Raw genomic sequence first — 20,898 nt, forward strand, 5'->3', positions numbered from 1 at the left:
TAAAAGAAAAACTTGAAAATATGAGGAAAAATAAGTGACAAAAACTTGCAACTAGATTTACCAGAATAAAAAAGAAATAAAGAATGTGTAATTAAAAAACTCTGCAGCCGATGAGACAGCAGAATAAACATATTCTTTCTCAAGAAAGAATCAAGAAACAGAAAGATAACTCTAAAGATATCCAGCACGCAGTCCAGAGAGACAAAGCTGTGGAAAATATGGAAGAGGCATGGGAAAATGAAAAGTAGACTATACTACTCATCAGAGTTTCAAAAAATGACAACAAAGAAATATTTTCAGTATATGGGCAAGAATTTTACAGAATTATTCAAAGATACTAATTCCCAGATTCAGGAAGACCCGAAATGCCAAACGGAACCAACAAAGGGAAATCTCCATCTGGACACAATCACAGTAAAGCTGTAGAACATAAAGAAATAGACAAGATCTTTAAAACAGTTAAAAAGAGGGAGTTCCTGGTGGCTTAGCAGTTGAGGACCAGGCATTGGCACTGCTGTGCCTCACGTCACTGTGGTGGTGGGTTCAATCCCTGACCTGGGAACTTCCACATACCATGGGTGTGGGGGAAAAAAAAAACAAAAAAGTAGTCAAAAAAGAGAAGGTAAACCACATAAAATGGTATGGATTAGACAAACAATAACTGACTTCTCAAAAAATTGACAGAAGACAGAAAACAGTAGAATTATATTGTCAATGTGCAGGGAGAAAATTATCTTTCAAACTAAAAATTCTACCAATTTTTAGTTTTACCCAGTATAACTATCATTAGAAAAGACAGACAAAAACAGAGCTTTTGACAAACCCTCTCTAAAAGAAATTTTTAGTAATACAGATGAGGTAGAAAACAAAATTACTTCAAGTAGAAGTTCTGAAGATTAATGACTAAAGATATTGGTAAATAAGTGTGAGCACATTAAATAAATATTGATTATACAAAAGCTATTAAAATAATGTGAAACTTGTGGGAAAAATAAAATAGAAACTGAGTAACTCAGTTCCTAAGGATTTTCTATTATTTGGGAAAGAGTAAACATAATGATTAACTTTAGACTTTGTGAAGTATGTATGTCAAAGTACCTAGAGTAACTACTAAGAAGCATATTCATAGAGTGTTACTTTTATACAAGTAGAAAATGAAATGGAAAAAAAAGGGGGAGGCAGGAATATAGCCATAACGAAGTCAAGAAAGAAAAGCATTTAAGTACAAAAAGGTTGCAAAATTAGAAAACAAATACCATAACAAATAAATCCAAATATATTAGTAATTAAAATGAACATAAATAGGTGAAACTCTCAGGTTAAAGGGAAAATATTATCAGACCATATTTAAAAAAACTAAATCCAGTTATATTCTATTTAGAAAATATTCCAAATATAAGGACATAGAAAGGTTAAAGCAATGGCTTAAAAAAGATTTTTTAGGCAAATACGTAACCACAAGAAAGCTGATATAAGGTAAAAGGAATATTATAAAGCAGTATCACTTACATTAACACCTAAATTATTATAAAGCGGTATCACTTACATTAACACCTAAAAATGAAACATGTAGGTATAAATCTAAGAAAACATGTACCAAGTTTATATAAGGAAAATTACAAAACTCTGATGAAATAAATTAAAGACCAGAATAAATGGAAACATATTATTCCATGTTAATTGACAGGAAAATTCAATACTGTTAAGATGTCAGTTCTTCCCAGGTTGATCGACACATTCAATGCAATCCCAATCAAAATCCCAGCAAATTATTTTGTAGACATCAACACACCATTTGCAAAGTTTATATGGAAATGCAAAAAGCCAAGGATAACCAGCACAATACTGAGGAAGAAGATCAAAGTCAGAATACTAACACCACTAAACTTGAAGAATTTCTATAATGCTACAGTAATCAAGACAGTGTGGTACTGGCAAAAGAGAAGACAAATAAGTCAAGAGAACAAAATGGAGAGCCTAGAAATAGACCCACATAAACATGGTCAACTGATCTTTGACAAAAGAGCAAAAGCAATTCAATGGAGAAAGGACAGTCTTTTCAACAAATATGCTCAAACAACTAAACAGCCACATGCAAAAAAAAAAAAAATGAATTTAGGCGTAGACCTTACAGGGGATCATAGATAGAAATGTAAAATGCAAAAACACAAAACTTGTAGAAGATATAACACAGGAGAAAATCAGAGTGACTTTGGGTTTGGTGATGACATTTTAGATACAGCACCAAAAGCATAAGTCATGAAAGAAAAATTTGATAAACCTGAACTTCATTAAAATAAAAAGCTTCTGCTCTGTGACAGACACTGTTAAGTCAATGAAAAGACAAGCCACAGACTGAGAGAAAATATTTGCAAAACACATCCTAATAAAAGTCCAGAATCTAAAATATACAAAGCACTCTTAAAACTTAAAAACACCTTTTAAAAATAGGAAAAAGATATGAATGGACACCTCACCAAAGAAGACACAGAGATAGCGTATGAGCATATGCAAAGATCCTCTACATCTGTTATGGGCTGAACTGTGTGTGTCCCCCCACCACTAAAATTCAGATGTCGCTGTTCCAACCCCCAGTTCCTCAGAACATGACTGTATTTGGAGACAGAGCCTTTAAAGTGGTAACTATGTTAAAATGAGACCAGGTGGGTGGGGCCCTAAGCCACATGACCAACGTCCTTACAAGAAGAGAAGAGGACACATACACACACAGAGGAAAAGACCCTGTGAAGACTGGGAGGAAGAGAGCCATCTCCAAGGCAGCAAGAGAGGCCTTAGAAGAAACCAGCCCTGCAACGTCTTGATCTTGGACATCCAGCCTCCTGAATTCTGAGAAAATAAATTCCTGCTGTTTAAGCCACCCACATGGTACTTTGTTATGCTTTGTTATGCAAACCAATATGGCCTCAAAAGTCATTAGAGAATTTCAGATTAAAACAAGATACCTAAAAACACACCTATCAGAATGGCAAAAATCCATGGGCCATAAAATTAATTTTAACAAATGTTTAAGAATTGGTATTAAACAAATCACTCTTTCATAGGTGGTTATCCATATGGAAAAAAATAAAACCAGATCCTTACTATATACAAAATCAATTCCAGGTAAATTGATAAATATGAAAAGCAAAAATATAAAAACTTTTAGAAAGCAATGTAGGAAATGAGCTTTATGGTAGCTATTTTAGGAAAAGGTTTCTTAAGATAAAACACACAAAAACTTAATGGCTTGCTATTTTGACTACTTAAAAATTAGAACTGCTCCTCAAAAGACGCCAAAAAAGGGAGGAGCTTTGGGGGGGGGGGGCAAGAGACAAATTAACAACTCGGAAGGATATTTGCAACAAACAAAACTAACAAAATATTAGTGTCCAGAATATATAAAGAAACCTACATACTCACAAGATAAAAACAAACCAGCCAAAAGAAAAGTGGGCAGTAGACTTGGAAAGGCATGTCGTAAGAGAAGAAATGTATGTGATCTATAAACATGAAGATAGACTCAACCTCATTTGTAATCTGAAAAATGCACAGTAAAACCACAAGGAGATACAACAGTTACATCCATCAGATGGGCAAAGACTCCTGAATCAAACAAGACCAGTGTTGGTGAGGGGAGGAGCAACAGAGACTTTATCCACTGCCCGCGTGAATGCTCTGACACACTGAGGAAGGGTGAAGATGCAGACAGCCCGTGCCTGGCAATCCTAGACAAACATCTGCAAATGTGCACAACAGCATAGCTGCTAATAGTTAAAAACAACACGCAACCCAAATATCCATCAAATATAGGATCAACAATGTCTTTTAATGGAACACTAAATAACAAAATAGCGAACAATAAGAAAAACTAAACATATTATTTATTGACATATCGACATATGGGGGACAGACATGAAGAAAACCAAGGGAATAACTAACATAAAATTCAAGAAGCATAAGCCGAGGACAGGGTATATGAAAAGGGAGGCAGATGAGACAGGGGGATAATATTCAAGTGTCTCTACAGTCCGTACCGGTAATCATCTTCTTTAGCTATAGAACGGGTAAGAGATGTTGCTTTATGGTTCATAAACTATACAGACATATTTCACACACTCTTGTGTATACACAGACACTTCACAATAAAAATTTTTCAAGGAATAAAAGCAAAGGAATAATGGTTGGGAATATAAAACTGTGTAATCTTACCAGGATAAGAATGATTCTGTTTATTTGAAGAAATTTCTGAAAGCGTATCCAAGGAGTCTGTTACTCTGTGAACAAAACACGTAAAGCAAATGTCATCAGAAGCAGCTGGTCTTCAGATTTAAGACGGGCACCTAACTGAGCGTTTCAAAGCCAATGGTTATTTCGTATTTCACTCATTCAGCAAACATTTACTGAGCATCTATTATGAGCCAGGAGTGAACTTCAATCTAGCACCAGAAACAGGCAAAAATTTGACAGAAGAGGCCTTTGTTGTGTGAGGATAATTAATACAGAAAAGACAATTTCAAAGTAATTCATTTCATTGCAAACAGGGGCATGACTTTGTTTCTTTGAAGCTTTATCTTCGAAGATGAAACTAAAAAAATGTGAAAAGTTTGTGTTAAATTTAACAAATGTTAGATTTGTCAGATTTAAATGTTACAATTATAGTAAAAGCATCACATTTTTATATTAAAAAATATCAGCTGAGGCTATGCATATATATGATTTTTCTGATAAAACTGTTCGCCTAATACAATTCAACATCTTTTATTTTATACTTGACTTTGAGCACAATCATGAGGGTCACTTTCCCAACAAGTCTTTTTTTTATATATACAATTCATTCTTTATGTTTAAAAAGCCAATCCTAAGCCATTCTCATTTTCTTCCAATCGTTTACTGACCTAAAGCCTTCACTCTGTCAATCACTTGCGCCAGCACACCTTGTTACCATCAAGAAATCCTGCAACTCTTGCAATATTTGCAATTTCATCTTGTAATTCACATGCATCATTTTTACATACTATATAACATACAGCAATCAATGAGAGACTAATGAAAGCAAAGAATATGACTTGATGAAGAGGACAGACACTTGAATTAAGTTGTGATGGAGAGTTGAGAACTTAATTCTAGAAGTGATCAGTTCATTAGCAATAAGTACCTAATGGCATGAACTAAAAATAAGAAAATTACCACTATGCTGATAAAAACCACTTGAGCAAAAAATAGACAGACAGATAGATAGACAGATAATGATTCGATCAAGTCAGGGAGTCTCAAAATTTCTCTAAAGAAATAGTGGTTGATATATATATATATATATTAACAGAAGAAAAAGTATTAACTACATAGATGATAGTTGAGTGACAGCAGAAAGCCATCCAAGTAGAGGAAATAACCTGTGTAAAGGCTCTGGGACAGGAGGCACATTTTTTTTTTTTTAATGGAAATGTTAAAAACAGCTCAGCTACAATCTGCGGAGGAGTGCAATGTAAGGTGAGGCTGTGATGGTCACCACGAGACGGACTGTTCTCAAGAGTCCCTAGTTTAAAATTCTTCCTTCTTAAAGATCAGTGGTGTCTTTAAAGAGCTCCAAAGCTGGTTTAAATTAGAAACTCCTCAAAATCAGGCACCATGTCTGTTTTATTTGCTTATAGAATGCCTAGCACAGCACAAAGTGCTAAAAGACACTTAATAGTATTTGATGATGATGAATGAGACAATCAGAAGATGACAGGAAGACAGCTGGATAGAGACAGCAGTTCATTTAGAGAGAGAGCCCTGCTTCTTCTAAGACAAGGAGGCTGCTTTTAAATGAATCACCTTAAGGAAGACCAAATAGATGGCAAAAAAAATTAAAAAGTAAAAAATATGTGTGCCATAAACAAAGCAAGAAAAAGAAGATAAAGCCAGGAGAGAGAAAGTGGCTTTACAATGTAACAAAGAAGGAAGCTGTTACAGCATAAAAAAAAAAAAAAAAAAAAAACTGAATGGGATTTAATCAATATTTACTGTGCCTACAACATGCCAAACTATGTTCTTTGAGTCATTAAACATGAAACAAAGAACTCCAGTCCTCATGACTAAGAGACAAATAAAACTTTTAAGAGGCTGTAGCAATGTGTTAATGAAGATTTGTTCAAAGTAATATGAGAATCCAGAAGGCTGACTGGTGATTCAGTATGGATTTCATTCCCAAATCAATCTAGAAGATATTGGTCCTGAAGAAAGTCACTGAGCCTCTTTAAACCAGTATAGGGTAATGGTTAAGAGCACACATTCTGATTCTAGACTACCTGGGCTCAAATCCCCACTAGCTAGGGAGCTGTGCACAATTACACAGCTCACTTAACCTCTCTGTGCCTTACTTTCCCCACCTGTGAAACAGGGATCATTACAGTACCTGACACACAGGGCTGCTGCAGGGAGTAAATAACACATAGAGCACTTCAAACAGTGCCAACACATGTAAGTGCTATTAGCTAGGACCTCTTTTTCTTCATTTACAAAATAACTACCAAAAACCCCCTGGCAAACTGCAAGGGTTAGGAGAAAACGACAACAAAATTGCAAACCTGGGCTAAGTCTGGCTCCACCATTAACAAGCATGAGAGAGCAAAATACCCCAGCCCGAACTTGCAGCCCTGACACAAGGGTTATTTTGAGCTGAAGACATCTGAAAATCAACCAACGCAGGAAGGGGCTATCTCTGAATTCCCTTTATCTGCATAAACAGATCTTCAAAAAAAAAAAAAGAACTCAATTGTCATAAATGCCCTCCCCAGGGGTTTCATCAAGCAGGGAAGACTGACTCTCATCACAGGAGGAAAGACGGGGAGTTAACATCACACCCAGACAGACACTGTCGCAAACTGTGACATCCCCATCCACGTTCCTAAGTGCCCGCTGATCTTCCCTAAACATCACCTGCTCTCCCATTAGTGGCCATTCTCCCCGTTCCTTTCTCCTGTTAGGATGGTCTATCAATTCTCCAATCTCACCATTCCTTTGGGCGTTCACTGCTTTCTGTGATGCCTCCCTGCACATAAAATTAAAATTTAATAAAAGTGTATGACTGTTCATCTGCCTGTTGTGAGTTTAATTCACAGACTCCCCCCTCTCCACCGCTACCAGCTAGTGAACCTAAGATGATAGAGAGCAAGTTCCATCCCCTATACTAGCTATACGGCCTTAGCAAAGTCACTATATCTCTTGCAACTTTTCCTCACCTGCAAAATTGGAATGATCATGATACCTTACACCCGCCAGGTCTGGGGACAGTAATGAAGTACGTGGTGCACAGCTTGTCACTTACTAAATGCTCAATAAATGTGTGTACAGATCCTCCTCAACTTACAATGCAGCTACGTCCCAACAAACCTATCTTCATCTGAAAACATATTTAAATCTCCGAACCCACTGAACATCACAGGTTAGTCCTGCCCACCTTGTATGTGCTCAGAAGACTTACGTTCGCCTACAGGTGGGCAAGACCATCTACCACAAAGCCCGTTTTACAGCAAAATGTTGAATGTCTCCTGTAATTCACTGAATACCGTACTAAAAGTGAAAAACACGCTGTGTGGGTACAGAAAGGTCCTAAGTGTATGGGTTGTTCGCCCTTGTAACCACGAAGCTGACTGGGAGCCGTGGCTCGAGGCCACTGCCCAGAAGCACGACAGCATATCAGACTGCGTATTGCAAGCCCGGGGAAAACAATCAAAAATTCAAAGTTCAACGTACAGTTCCTACCAATTGATGATTTTTGCACCATCATAAAGCCAAGAAATCATGAGCTGAACAATCATAAGCCAGGGACTATCTGTAATTATTCTCATCCAGCTTACCTGACCAAATACTTAGCAGGATCAGATGAAACAACATTTAAGTGAAGGTACTTTCTAAACTGCAAAGTATTACATGTTAAATGCTATCAAATCATAAATAATAAGAAGAGAATTATATTAAGTACATCATAAAAGAAGAAAATGAACACAAAAATTATATGTAACTGTTCAATGAGAAAAACAAAGTGAAAAGAAAATGGATGTAAAAACTGTTAAACTTGCCAGGAGCTAGTCACACAGTCTAGCTGGAAGGGAACGGGACAGGCCTCCCTGAGATGGTAGGTCTGATCTCATGAACGTGACTACACCATACATGCTATTTCCTATTTAAAGATCAGTATCTCAGTTCCCCGCCACTGGAAAGTTATGCCAAGCCAACTTTCAGCACATGAAGTCATTTCACATAATGGTACCTGGAATTTCATGAGAACTACTTTCTGCTCAACTTATTTTTTAAAAACCAGACTGAGCCGGTACAAAAGTGTCCTCTCCTCAGAGGAAACTCCGAGGAGGTATATTATCTATAAATCCTTGAAGCTTCACTTCCCCCAAAGATCTACTGCCTATCTATTTTTGAAAACTAAAGAAATCAGAGGAAAAAGCCATTTTGGTTCCATTAGGTTTGTAGGAGAATGAATGGGGTGCCTGCTGGCAGGAAATTTAATGTAGTTAGGATGTGACTGAAGCAATCAGAGAGCATTTTTACTTTTGTTTGCATGACAGATTAAGCTTGCTGCTCTCACTGTTCTTAGCTGCAAACGCCACTTCTAATAGCCTACACATACTCATAGGGTTTGCAAATGAGGAATAAAGGAGGCTTTTAAAATTCCAAATCCTCAGCAAAGCAAATTTAGCTTCCCAGGAGCCTTCCCTCTGAAGAAGGTGGTTGGTTAACCCCTTGAAAGAAGACATGGGCTAGAGTCAGTGCACATCTTTATAAAACAAAAAACTGGGGACTCTACTAAAACCCACTGTGCATTACAAAAAGTTCTTGTGAATGAACATAAATTTCATTGTTCTTACCTTTGAACCCTGGATGGGGGAGCAAATATTCCATATCTTGGGGAACAACTAAAATACTGCACACCTCCAACTGAACCATCATTCTTGCCGTGGGGTTTCTCAAGCTCTATTCCATACCAATAGCCTAGAATAAGAACACTGGATTTTAAAAGCAACTTCACTTTATCTAAAATAGTAAAAAAGAAAAAGGAAAGAAAGAAAAGAAAAGAAAAAGGAGTTCCTGTAGTGACTCAGTGGTTAACGAATCCCACCAGGAACCATGAGGTTGTGGGTTCGATCCCTGGCCTTGCTTAGTGGGTTAAGGATCTGGCATTGCCATGAGCTGTGGTGTAGGTCGCAGACATGGCTCCGATCCCGAGTTGCTGCATCTCTGGCGTAGGCCGGCAGCTACAGCTCCGATTAGACCCCTAGCCTGGGAACCTCTATACGCTGCGTATGCTGCTGGTGCAGCCCTAGAAAAGACCAAAGAATAAAATAAAATAAAATAGAATTGTTATGCTATTATACAAACCCAAAATCTAGATAGTTTAACATTCTCACAAATAACCCAAATGATGGAAGATCATCATGATCATTAAATTTTCAAATGATAAAATGATAAAACAAACTTTGAAAAATTGAAAAATGAAGCAGAAAATCATTTCACAAGCATAATCGCAGAGTTTCACATTAAGGTTGAAAGATAAAATGCACAAACACAAAGTTGGCAAGGATTAGTTATTATACAAATAGCATATGACCAAAATATATCTAAAAGCTATAATAAGAAGTTGCCCTTAACTCGGTAATATAGTCTGTTTAAAATGAGAGCACAGTAGTATAATACTGAGATGCATAAATCATAAAATGAATATGCAAGCTTTTCATTTTACTCTCCTAATATTAGAATACCACAAACAGTTCTTAAATAATTAAAGAGGGACAAAAATAATATGGGAAACATGACTAGACTTCACTGGTGACGCTTTCATTTTTCTACTACTCAGGACAAAAAAAAAAAAAAAAGCCATTTTTAACCTAAATGAAAAGATTTAGGGTAGCTAATAGGAAGAATTTTCTAAAAGGCTTTTAAGTATTTTAAAAGGTCCATCTGAGGAGAGTAATAGGATTTCCTTTTCTAGAGAGCATAAAATTAAAGCAGTAAGGTCACTTTTAGTGTGGTAAATATTAGGTAAATGGACATATACTCCTAGAGTAATGGCTCTGGATGAGCATGCTTCCAGACCTGTTAAAAGGACCCACTAACCCCCTCATTTCTTTTCTATTCATTTTTTATTTAAAAGGAGAATGCGGTAGTAATTGTATTTGGTCTCTTAGAATGAGCATCGAATAAAAAAATAAAGATACAGCATTGAGGACCTTATTACTCAGATTAATAGTTCAAAGAGTCAATTATATGACCTCTGAAATGACAACCTAGGAGTTCTTAATGTTTTCCCCCTTACGTTCATAAAGACGACACTTGGATCCATTGTCAACACTGGAGTTTGGGTTGAAAAGACTAATGCAACGCATGTGACTGTCTTTTATACTTAAACAGGCCTCCTGTGCACAAGCAGAGGGATGTATACAAGCCTACTGCTCAGCCAAACTGAAGCTCGGAAAACAGGTCATCCCACCTCTGAACGTCTTTACTCTGGCTGCCACTGTTATTTCTGAGGCCACCGTTAAAATTTTCCAAGTTTTACTTCCTTCTGCCTTTGATGCTTTCCTATATAACTGTCCCATTTTCCCATTTTAATACACCATATATCGTTGATACATATTCACCATATAACGCTTAAAAGTGTGTAGCACACGACAGGAAGACATTATGGCAAGAGTTAGCAATAGTGACCATGCCCTGTCTGACAGTGGTGAAGAACAGACATCTTCCCATCTAAATGGCAATTTGGGGAGTCCCCACTGTGGCTCAGTGGTAACGAACCCAACTAGTATCTGTGAGGATGAGGGTTTGATCCCTGGCCTCGTTCATTGGGTTAAGGACCTGGTGTTGCCATAGCTGTGGCTTAGGTTGCAACTGCAGCTTGGATCTGATTCCTGGCCCAGGAACTCCATATGCTGCAGGATGGCAAAAAAAAAAAAAAAAAAGTCAACCTATTAACCAAACAATTAACTGTATCCAAATGAACTGAACCATTCAAGTCTTGTTTTATATAATCAGAGAAAGGAAACTATGGAAAAATAACCTACCTTTGGGCTTTTATTTAAGAACTATATTAAGAACATTCTAACTAATCTCGATTACTACCTGGGGCCCTAAGAGAGACACAAACTTCTAAAATATATGTAACATATTTCCAATCAATTAGTTGGACTGCAATTATAAACAGCACTAAAGAAACAAGAATGCCTTGGGAGAAAATTCTCCATGTTTCTGCATGTCTCAAGGACAGAGGCACTGACCCTCTTTTCATGGGTGTCTGCAGAGAGGACAGCCTTGGAGGGCAGAGACAGTCTCCCCACAACACAAAAGACTTTATACTGTCTAGTATAAAGTTCAGACTCCTTAAGCTCGGGGCTCCACTCCTGCAGCATAAACCACTGGGTGTGCAGCTATCAGCAGGCCCTCTCTCTCTTACCCTCTGGGAACTGGGGCTCAGGAAACAAACACAAGAAAATAAGGCCACGCTGGCTACTGTGACTGCTAAGAGCACTGAGGGCCAGTCTCTGACCCAGGAGCCTAGCATCTTCTGCCAGCATCCAAGGGGCTGCAGCAATCTAACATGTTAGGTTGCAGATGGGCTAAAATCTCAGATCCTCCAGAGTTCTTGACTGGATGCTACAAACTTAAAATAAATAAATAAATAAATAAATAAATAAATAAATAAATAAATAAAAATTTTAAAAGTCAGTGTTCTAGGTAACCTTTTCCTAAAATGCTGCAATGCCACCGTGTGTCAAAACAGCATACTGCTATTTAAAACATACAAACAGGATTTATTCAACTGCCTTCTATTTGAAATTATAATCACTGAAAATACAAAAGATACATAATCTTTGCTTTTGGAAGCACAACATTAAGTCTAGATTGGAAGGAATATATAAATACACAAACATGCATTTTTCAGGTCCCAGGGTATGCAAAACCTTTTTTCATTTTCCTTTGAACCCCTTTGTTTGCTTTTTTCTCCAAGCCACTCTGTGAAAGCTATATGCAGTAAACTCATTATCTACTCCTGTTAATGATTATCCTTAGCACAAATCTAATCCTAAAATGTTTTCTCTGTTACTTAGCACACTTGGCAATCCATGAGAGCAGAACTGGAGAGTAATAACTAATTTTAACATTAGATAATTTAAAATACAATTGGCAGGAAAAATTCATGAATAACAGTCAACCTGAGTCAAATGAGTCTGCATTTTAATCAACGTTTTACATTTTTCTGTGCCACAGCTGCCATTCTTAAGAACTGTTCATGGAGAATTCTCTGTAAGTCAATTTAATTTACACGTAACATTTTAGACCTTTTGTATTCCAAAGGATTCAAGTTAGGCAAAGAATATACAGATGAGTTACCTGGAGCAAAGTTTGTTGTCCCAAAGAACTTAATGGTTCCAATTCTCTGGCCTACCACCAACACCCTATCTCCAAGGCGGAGTTCTCCTTCACAACTTGTACTATTTGCTATAGATGTTGCTGAGGAATTCAAACCTGTTTGGGGTTGGTGGGGGAAGGGGGCAGGGCAGGAAAAAAGAAAAAACAAAGGGAAACTCAAAAAGCACATTAGCCAGAAAATTGCTATGTATTCTAAACAGTCTTGTTAGTTGGAGATTTCAGTACGGGCTATCTTTCCTTAAACACAGCATCTACAGCCTGTATCACACATGTGAGGTCAAGCTGTTCAAAAGACATCTGAAGGGTTTCCTGAGACAGTCATCGCCATGGGAACTTATACATGATTCCTGACGAAGTATCAGCTTAATCCCGACCTCCTGGGGGCATCCTCTGCTAGAACAGAGGTCAGCACATCTTTTCTGTCAAGGACTACAGAGTAAATCTTCTAGGCTTTGCAAGCCATACTACTCTGTCACAACCACTCAACAGCAGACAGAGACAAAAGGGGCACGTGTTCCAATAAAACTTCATTTACAAAAATAGGTGATAGGTTGGATTGGGCCCATGGGCTGCCAATTCCTGTTATAGTAAAATGCTAGAATCATAGTAGGTCAGTGGGGCTCAGAGTAAACGGTACATATAGAAATGCACTCAGGAGTTCCCGTCGTGGCGCAGTGGTTAACGAATCCGACTAAGAACCATGAGGTTTCGGGTTCGGTCCCTGCCCTTGCTCAGTGGGTTAACGATCCGGCGTTGCCGTGAGCTGTGGTGTAGGTTGCAGACGCGGCTCGGATCCCATGTTGCTGTGGCTCTGGTGTAGGCCGGTGGCTGCAGCTCCGATTAGACCCCTAGCCGGGGAACCTCCATATGCCACTGGAGCGGCCCAAGAAATAGCAAAAAGACAAAAGACAAAAAAAAAAAAAAAAAAGAAATGCACTCAAAAGTGAAATTGCTGCAAGAGTCCAACTGCCCCAAATTGATTTCTTATTAGAAACAGGGAGTTCCCATTGTGGCACAACAGAAACCAATCCCACTAGTATCCATGAGGATGCAGGTTCGATCCTGGCCTTGCTCAGTGGGTCGGGGATCTGGTGTTGCTGTGAGTTGTGGTGTAGGTAACAGATGCAGCTTGGATCCCACATCACTGTGGCTGTGGTGTAGGCCGGCAGCTGTAGTTCTGATTTGACCTCTAGTCTGGGAACTTCCACATGCCATGGATACGGCCCTTAAAAAAAAAAAAAAAAAGAAAAAGAAAGAAAGAAAAAGAAAAAAGAAAAGAAGCAGCAAAACCACTCCCTCCTCTCCTGGATTCAAACCTAAACCCTGAAAGGCCACTATTGAACATCAAAAGCCCTAGAGAGATGCTGTCTAGAAAGCTATCCAACTGTAACAGAGACGAGGTGGGCTGTGACAGATCCGAGTGGCTGTCACCTGGGAAGGCCTAGGGAGCCCTGCAGAGGGTGTGGGATAGAGGGTAAGTGATACTGTCAACAGAGAGACATTAAAACCACAGCCACAAACCCACGGAGAAGATCTGCATACAGTGTGTACGGAAAAGTCCTAGCCCCTCATGGTAACTAACTTAGGTTTCCCAAGCACTTCACAATTTACAAAGTGCTTTTCTTGAGAATTATAACCATAGATCAGATGCACACTCAGGGATTAACCAAGATACGGTGTTCACAGGTAGTAGGGGGCACACCTGGCTTAAAACCCGGACCCTGTGACCAGAACCCCTCACGCCCGTCCCCACGCTGTTTGCAGACGACAGACCAGGAGAGCAAGTTCTACAGGGGATAAAATGGGGCTGAGCTCACAGGCTTCCTCCACACCCTCTCCCTTCCCTCAATCCCTTCTTTCTGGGCCTTTTTCTCCTGAATTCTTTGCCCCAACTTCCCAATAACGGCAGCCTTCGGCATCCGCGGCTCCCTCACGCGCAGATCCACAGGGGACGGGGCCAGCCACTCGCTCCAGAGGAGATGCCTCTGGGGCTCCCACAGGGACGTTCTCTCACACGTCTCCCATTCTCTCTCCCTCCCTTCAAAGAGATCCTCTTTCTCACGTGAATTGATAACTCACTTCATCTTCACTATTATTTAAGTCTACCAACCCCCCAATTTACAAAAAGAAAAAAAAAAAGGTTAAATATGTAGGCACACTGGAACTACTTTACTTGAGGGGTGAAAACGACAATTCTGTACCCACACACACAAATGTTAAAATCAAGTCACTATCAAAAGCCCAAATTCGAAATAAAGGCGGCCTTATTAAGAGGTGAATAAAATGAGGACAGACAGAACCGCGACGTCACCGCAAGGACTCTCCTCTGTTCCTCACAGCATTCAAGGGAAACTAGTTTCAGGGAAAGGGAAATCTACTCAGAAAATAAACATTCCCGGTAACCAATTCAAGCAAAACTTCCACGTTCTCCACTTTCAGAGTCTCAACTTCTTTATTTTTATTTTTTGCCTTTTTCTTTTTTTAGGGCTGCACCCGTGGCATATGGAGGTTCCCAGGCTAGGGGCTGAATGGGAGGTATAGCTGCCGGCCTACACCTCAGCCACAGCAACGCCAGATCCAAGCCGCATCTACGACCTGCACCACGGCTCATGGCAATGCCGGATCCTTAGTCCACTGAGAGAGGCCAGGGATTAAACCTGCGTCCTCATGAATGCCAGTCAGATCCATTTCTGCTGAGCCATGGCAGGAACTCCCAGTCTCAACTTTTAAGTTTATTATGTCAGTGTTTCTGCTAAGGATTTGTTTGAGTTTTTCCCCCCGTATAATAAAGTATCTTAAATAGAAAAAAAAAACTCTTGTCATGAACATTTTCTATGATAAAATGATGGTTCAGGATAAGTATTAAAAGTATCAGAAAAAGAATCTAGTAATTATTATGAGGCTCATTAAAAACAAGGTATGCCCACAATGGCTCCATTTCCTTTCTGGATAGGTTTGCTGTGCAGGCAAATAAGCAAACTGCATAAATTCAATATATATATGTTGATTTCAACAAGAAAAACTGTTTCCTGTGCCTTACACTTAACCGAAGAAATGGTGGGCTGAATGACAGCACGCAGGTTTCACAGAGAACTGGTTATCATTGTCAACCTCTCCTACCCAGTTGTAAACAATGACTTGGCTAAAAATAGAAGAAGCATGCTTTTTAAATAAGAAGATGACATGGAAGTGTGTGGAAAAGCTACATGCAAATCTCAGAGGGACGAAAATTCGAACATTAAGTTAAAGGAACATGAATGTAAAGTCCTGTATGGAGCCACAAGATAAAGGCTCTGTCTGAGCTAAAGGTACAGTGTGGTCCCCAAAACCACAGGAGCAGCCTCAGACAGGACTTGTACTGAGAGGCAGTGGTTCAGCTCTCTACCAGCTGGCCAGGAGGTGTCTGGGGACCCTGGGCAGCATGAGAAAGGGCGAAAGTCCTCAGGATGGAGGCAGGTCCCAGCAGCAGCAGAAAAACATCAGACCAACCTGTGGGTGAAGCCCAGGGATGCCACTTGGAAGCTGCCATGGTTCTCCAATGCCAGACCTCCCTAAGCCTCGGGTCCCTCATTCATAAACTGAGGGTGAGCATTACAGTACCTACCCCTTAGGTTTATTTACATAAAGTATATAAAATGCCTTTAATAGTACTTGAAATAGCAAATAACATGTCCTAGCACACTAGTTATTATTATTAGGTTTAGATTAGAAAAGAGGTAAGTAAAGAGAGAGAACAGACCGTATAGTTTCCAGGTATCTGAGGATCAGTCATAAAGTTCTAATGTGAACCTTGCAGGGGCTGGAGCCTTAGACACATGAGGAAAAGAAGAAGTCAGTCCAGACAAGGAAAAGAGCAAGAGCATGAGGAGAAAGGCAGAGAGATGCGAGGGTGCTGACCAAGGGGTGGGGGTGGCGGGGTGGGGAGAGCCAGGGAAGGGCAAGTAGTTCAATCTGACTGAAGTAAAGGGTTCCTTCTACACATTTAAAAAGAGCAAATCTACTTACAAACAAACCAAGATAAAAAACACCAAGAAAGCCTGGTTGAAAAAGCCATAGATACCAGCACTGGCTCTAGACGAGACAGAAGGGCTTTTGCTCATTGTCTTCTTGTTATTGCCACGTGCACTCAGTTTCGTGGGCTGGCTCTGTTTGGGCTCCAAGGAAGATGCAGAGGAGGAGCTGCTGACGGATCCCAGCAGGGTAACTAGAGCGGGTGAAGGAAAAGAACGTGTCACAGGGAGGACAAGGACAAGTGAACCAACGAGAGGCTTTTCCGGGGAAATCCTTCTGAAGCTCTCCACTTAGCTTCCTCAATTGCAGACTCTCCCGTGTTGAATTAAATGCCTGACTTCTTCTAAAGATACCATAGTTCATATGCACAAGGTTTTATAACCCAAGCGACTTTAGGGATCCGAAGGATCCACACTATCTGATGACAGTCTTACACAGGGCAGTGCTGCCACGCGATTGACTTCGACCAGCTCTCTGGAGTCCAACCACCACGGTCTCTCACCTCTACTTCAGATGCATTGATAGAATCACATCTTATTTATATAAAAACATTATTAATTGTTTTAAGGTCATAAAAACTTAATATTAACATGTTTTGTGTTAACCCAAAGGCAAGCAGGAATGCTTCTGAATTTTCTATTCATGCTCTATTCACCCAATGACTTGATAGCTAAAGACAACTTTAAATATTTTTATCTAGCCACCTACACTATGGAATTTCCTTTTATTCTCTTAATCTAGTTCAGTACTTTTTTTTTTGGTCTTTTTTTCTTTGTAGGGCCACATCCGAGGCCTATGGAGGTTTCCAGACTGAGGGTCAAATCGGAGCTACAGCTGCAGGCCTACGCCACAACCACAGCAATGACAGATCTTTAACCCACTGAGCAAGGCTTGGAATCAAACCCATGTCCCCCTGGATACTAGTCAGGTTTGTTAACCACTGAGCCATGGTGGGAACTCCTAGTCCAATACTTTTCTAATTTAGTTGTGTATGTAAGAATCAAAACAAAAGATTTTATTGAAAAAATATATGTACCTTATTATGAGTTGCTTAGGGGATTTTTAAGGGTAAATTTTTACTGTAATGATTCTTTCCTTACAAATTTTATTTTTTTATTACTTAATGAATTTTATTACATTTACATGCGTACAACAATCATCTCAACCAACTTTTATAGCATGTCCATCCCAAACCCTCAAACTTTAAAATTTAGCCTAATATAAGCTATATCACTATTCTATTTCTTTTTATGGCCGAATCTGTGGCATATGGAAGTTCCCGGACTAGGGGCTGAATCGGAGCTGCAGTGGCAGGTCTACACTGCAGTTTGCAGCAACACTGGATCCTTAACCCACTGAGCAAGGCCAGGGGTTGAACCTGCATCCTCAAGGACACTATGTCTGGTTCTTGACCCTCTGAGCCAAAAAACTGGTGGTTTCACTGGTGTGTGCAGGCAAATTCACTATAGAAGACTGCCTATGTAGATAGTGAACATTGGACAAGTAAAAACTTGTGCAAATCATTACAGCAATTATTCACTTAAGTGAGAGTCAGAGAGTAATACCTCTCAGTCACTGGTATTCTGAAAATAACTGCCCTAACTATACTCCTTCGAAGTTCTACCAGTAGATTAAATTTTGAGAACAAAAGTTATAAATTATATACCATCTTTCTCTGTTCCAGTTTTCAATTCTTCACCAGGAGGCAATGAAAGTGTTGATTCTGAAGTACTATCTTTTTTTGAAGTCATTAATCCTAGGACACAGAAACAAAACACTTTCAGCAAGAAAGAATTTTGTTTAATGTCAAACATAAAAATGTATTTGTTTTTTAAAAGTACGGGCATCCCTCATTATCTAAATCTTATCCACTTCTAAAAACATGTTGGGTAATAAATTCACATATGGGAGGGGCCAATATTTCATTATTTAAAGGAAAAAGAAAATAATGTATTCCTACCCCATCTGAAATCCCCAATTTCTGCAATATTACTCAAATATCTTCTTTTTTTTTTTTTTTGGCTATACCCATGGTACATGGAAGTTCCCAGGCCTGTAAAGTATCTTTTAAACCTATTTTAAAATCAACTAAGACATGGTCAGTTAGCTCAGCTGGTTAGAGCATGGTGCTAATAAAAATCCACCGAGGAACTCAAAATAACATAAAGCATTTAAAACACAGCTATCTATCTGTCTGATACTTAATGAACCCAATAGTGTGTTTGCACAATTCCAGCAGGTAAAGCAAACCTAATACAGCTATGACAGCTGCATACTTGCTAAGACGTGCAAAAAACTGATGGTTTCACTGGTGTGTGCAGGCAAATTCATTATAGAAGACTGCCTATGTAGATAGTGAACACTGGACAAGTAAAAACTTGTGCAAATCATTACAGCAATTATTCACTTAAGTGAGAGTCAGACAGTAATACCTCTCTGTCACTGGTATTCTGAAAATAACCGCCCCAACTCTCACTAGAGCCTACTCTGACAAAAAAAAAAAAAAAACAGAAAGAAAGAAAGGAGTTCATGAATAATATTCTACTTTATTAGGACCTCTGTTTCAATTCTACAGAACCAAACTATTTCAATAAGAAGCCTAATGGACTACACTCAGTGTTGAATTCCATCAAACATCCATTCTAATTCTACTCACAAAGCATTTGGGGGGAAGAGCTGAGCTTGGCACTCTGAGTGTCATAAACGACACAAGCCATGGTCCCAGCCCTAAAGGAAGATCTTTTCAATTTGGTGTGGTGTAAAGACATGAATAACTAGGAGTTCCCGTCGTGGCGCAGTGGTTAACGAATCCGACTAGGAACCATGGGGTTGCGGGTTCGGTCCCTGCCCTTGCTCAGTGGGTTAACGATCTGGCGTTGCTGTGAGCTGTGGTGTAGGTTGCAGACGCGGCTCGGATCCCGCGTTGCTGTGGCTCTGGCATAGGCCGGTGGCTACAGCTCCGATTTGACCCCTAGCCTGGGAACCTCCATATGCCGCGGGAGCGGCCCAAGAAATAGCAAAAAGACAAAAAAAAAAAAAAAAAGACATGAATAACTAAAACATGAAGACATGTTTGATACAAGCGCTAGCATAGAAAGAGGAGACAATAATCACGGCTATAAAGATAAATTAATGTCTCATCGAGACCATCAGATTCCAGTTCATCGTCACTGATTATGAGAGAAATGCAAATCAAATGACAAGGAGGGACCACTTCACATAGATCAGAATGGCCATCCTTAAAAAGTCTACAAATAACAACTGCTGGAGAAGGTGTAAAGAAAAAGGAAGGATTGGGACTCTGAGATTAACAGATGCAATGGATAAACAACGAGGTCCTACTGTACAGCACAGAGAACTATATTCAGTATCCTGTAATGAACCACAATGGCAAAGAATATATCAAAGTATTTTTTTAAAAGATCACATTCTAATAGGGGTCTTGAGATAGACTTCTCTCAGAGAATATGGTCAGAATGAACTGAGGGTAAGCACTGTGAATGGACAAAAAGAAAAAAAAAAAGCCTTAAAGATAAGGTCAAAGAAGGAGGAGTAGCTTGGCTTGGGGACGCGGGAGAAGTAAGATGGGTCACAGTAAAATCTTAGGGGAGGACAGTGCCAACTAAGGAACTGTGGCCCTTCAGTGAGGAACAAGCTTCTAAGGGGCTTTGAAAAGAAGGGCTGGAATGAAGAGTCGCAGGTGGATAACATTACTGGACATCGAGGTCTGGAAGGAAACTAGACGAGGAAGAGACTGGCCAGGAGGGAGGACAGAAGCACAAGAGCAGAAACCGGATGGAGGGCTGGGTGAGAGAGACTTGGTGAATGCAGCCCACGGAGGAAACTTCTTATTTTCAGTTATATTCTCCAGGTATAAAGTATCCATTTGAGTCTTTAATTTGAATTTTTTGAGATAACTAGAGATTCACAGGCAGTGGTAAAAAGCAGTATTGGGAGATCCTTTGTACATTTTGCCCAGTTTCCCCCAAAGGCGATGTTTTACAAAACTATAGCATAATAACACAAGTAGGATACTGACAGTGGTACAATCCACTGATCTCAGATGACCTCAGTTGTGTGTGTGTGTGTGTGTGTGTGTGTGTGTGCGCGTGTGCGCGCATATGCGTGTGTGCACAAGCATCATTTGGTTCTTTTTCATATCTTCATGTCTCTGCCAAAATTTTCCATTTGTCTCAAGAGTTGTTCATCCTTAATTCTTAGAGGGTTATAATACACTCATTGAAAATCTTTATCTGATAAACATCTGTGTCATCTCAGGGCGGGTATCTTTTGACTGTGTCTTTTTCCTTGAGAGATGTCAAGATTTTCCTGGTTTTTCCTATTTGGAGTAATTTTGGATTGTTTCCTGTACATTATGACTATTCCCTTCACAGGACTCCGGATCTTATTTCAGTCCTACGGAGAATGTTGATTAGTTTTGTTCTGTTTGAGCAGGCACTCAAC

At 39.4% G+C, this 20,898-nt stretch overlaps 1 protein-coding gene across 3 annotated transcripts in view; it reads right to left on the reverse strand.

Moving 5' to 3' along the window:
- CLIP4 (CAP-Gly domain containing linker protein family member 4) overlaps nt 1-20,898 on the reverse strand; it is a 71,968-nt gene that overhangs the window by 13,227 nt on the left and 37,843 nt on the right. For 2 of the 3 annotated variants that reach the window (XM_047782349.1, XM_047782348.1), the window contains exons 10-14: nt 18,101-18,190; nt 16,484-16,627; nt 12,385-12,519; nt 8,865-8,988; nt 4,210-4,274 (exon numbers count right to left, since the gene is read on the reverse strand). In XM_047782349.1, the coding sequence (XP_047638305.1) occupies nt 4,210-4,274; nt 8,865-8,988; nt 12,385-12,519; nt 16,484-16,627; nt 18,101-18,190 (558 nt within the window). The remainder of the gene's footprint in view (nt 1-4,209; nt 4,275-8,864; nt 8,989-12,384; nt 12,520-16,483; nt 16,628-18,100; nt 18,191-20,898) is intronic. The other variant, XM_047782350.1, reaches the window with a different exon arrangement.

Source organism: Phacochoerus africanus, chromosome 5 (genome assembly GCF_016906955.1).
Source record: "Phacochoerus africanus isolate WHEZ1 chromosome 5, ROS_Pafr_v1, whole genome shotgun sequence".
In the NCBI taxonomy this organism is placed as follows: domain Eukaryota; kingdom Metazoa; phylum Chordata; class Mammalia; order Artiodactyla; family Suidae; genus Phacochoerus; species Phacochoerus africanus.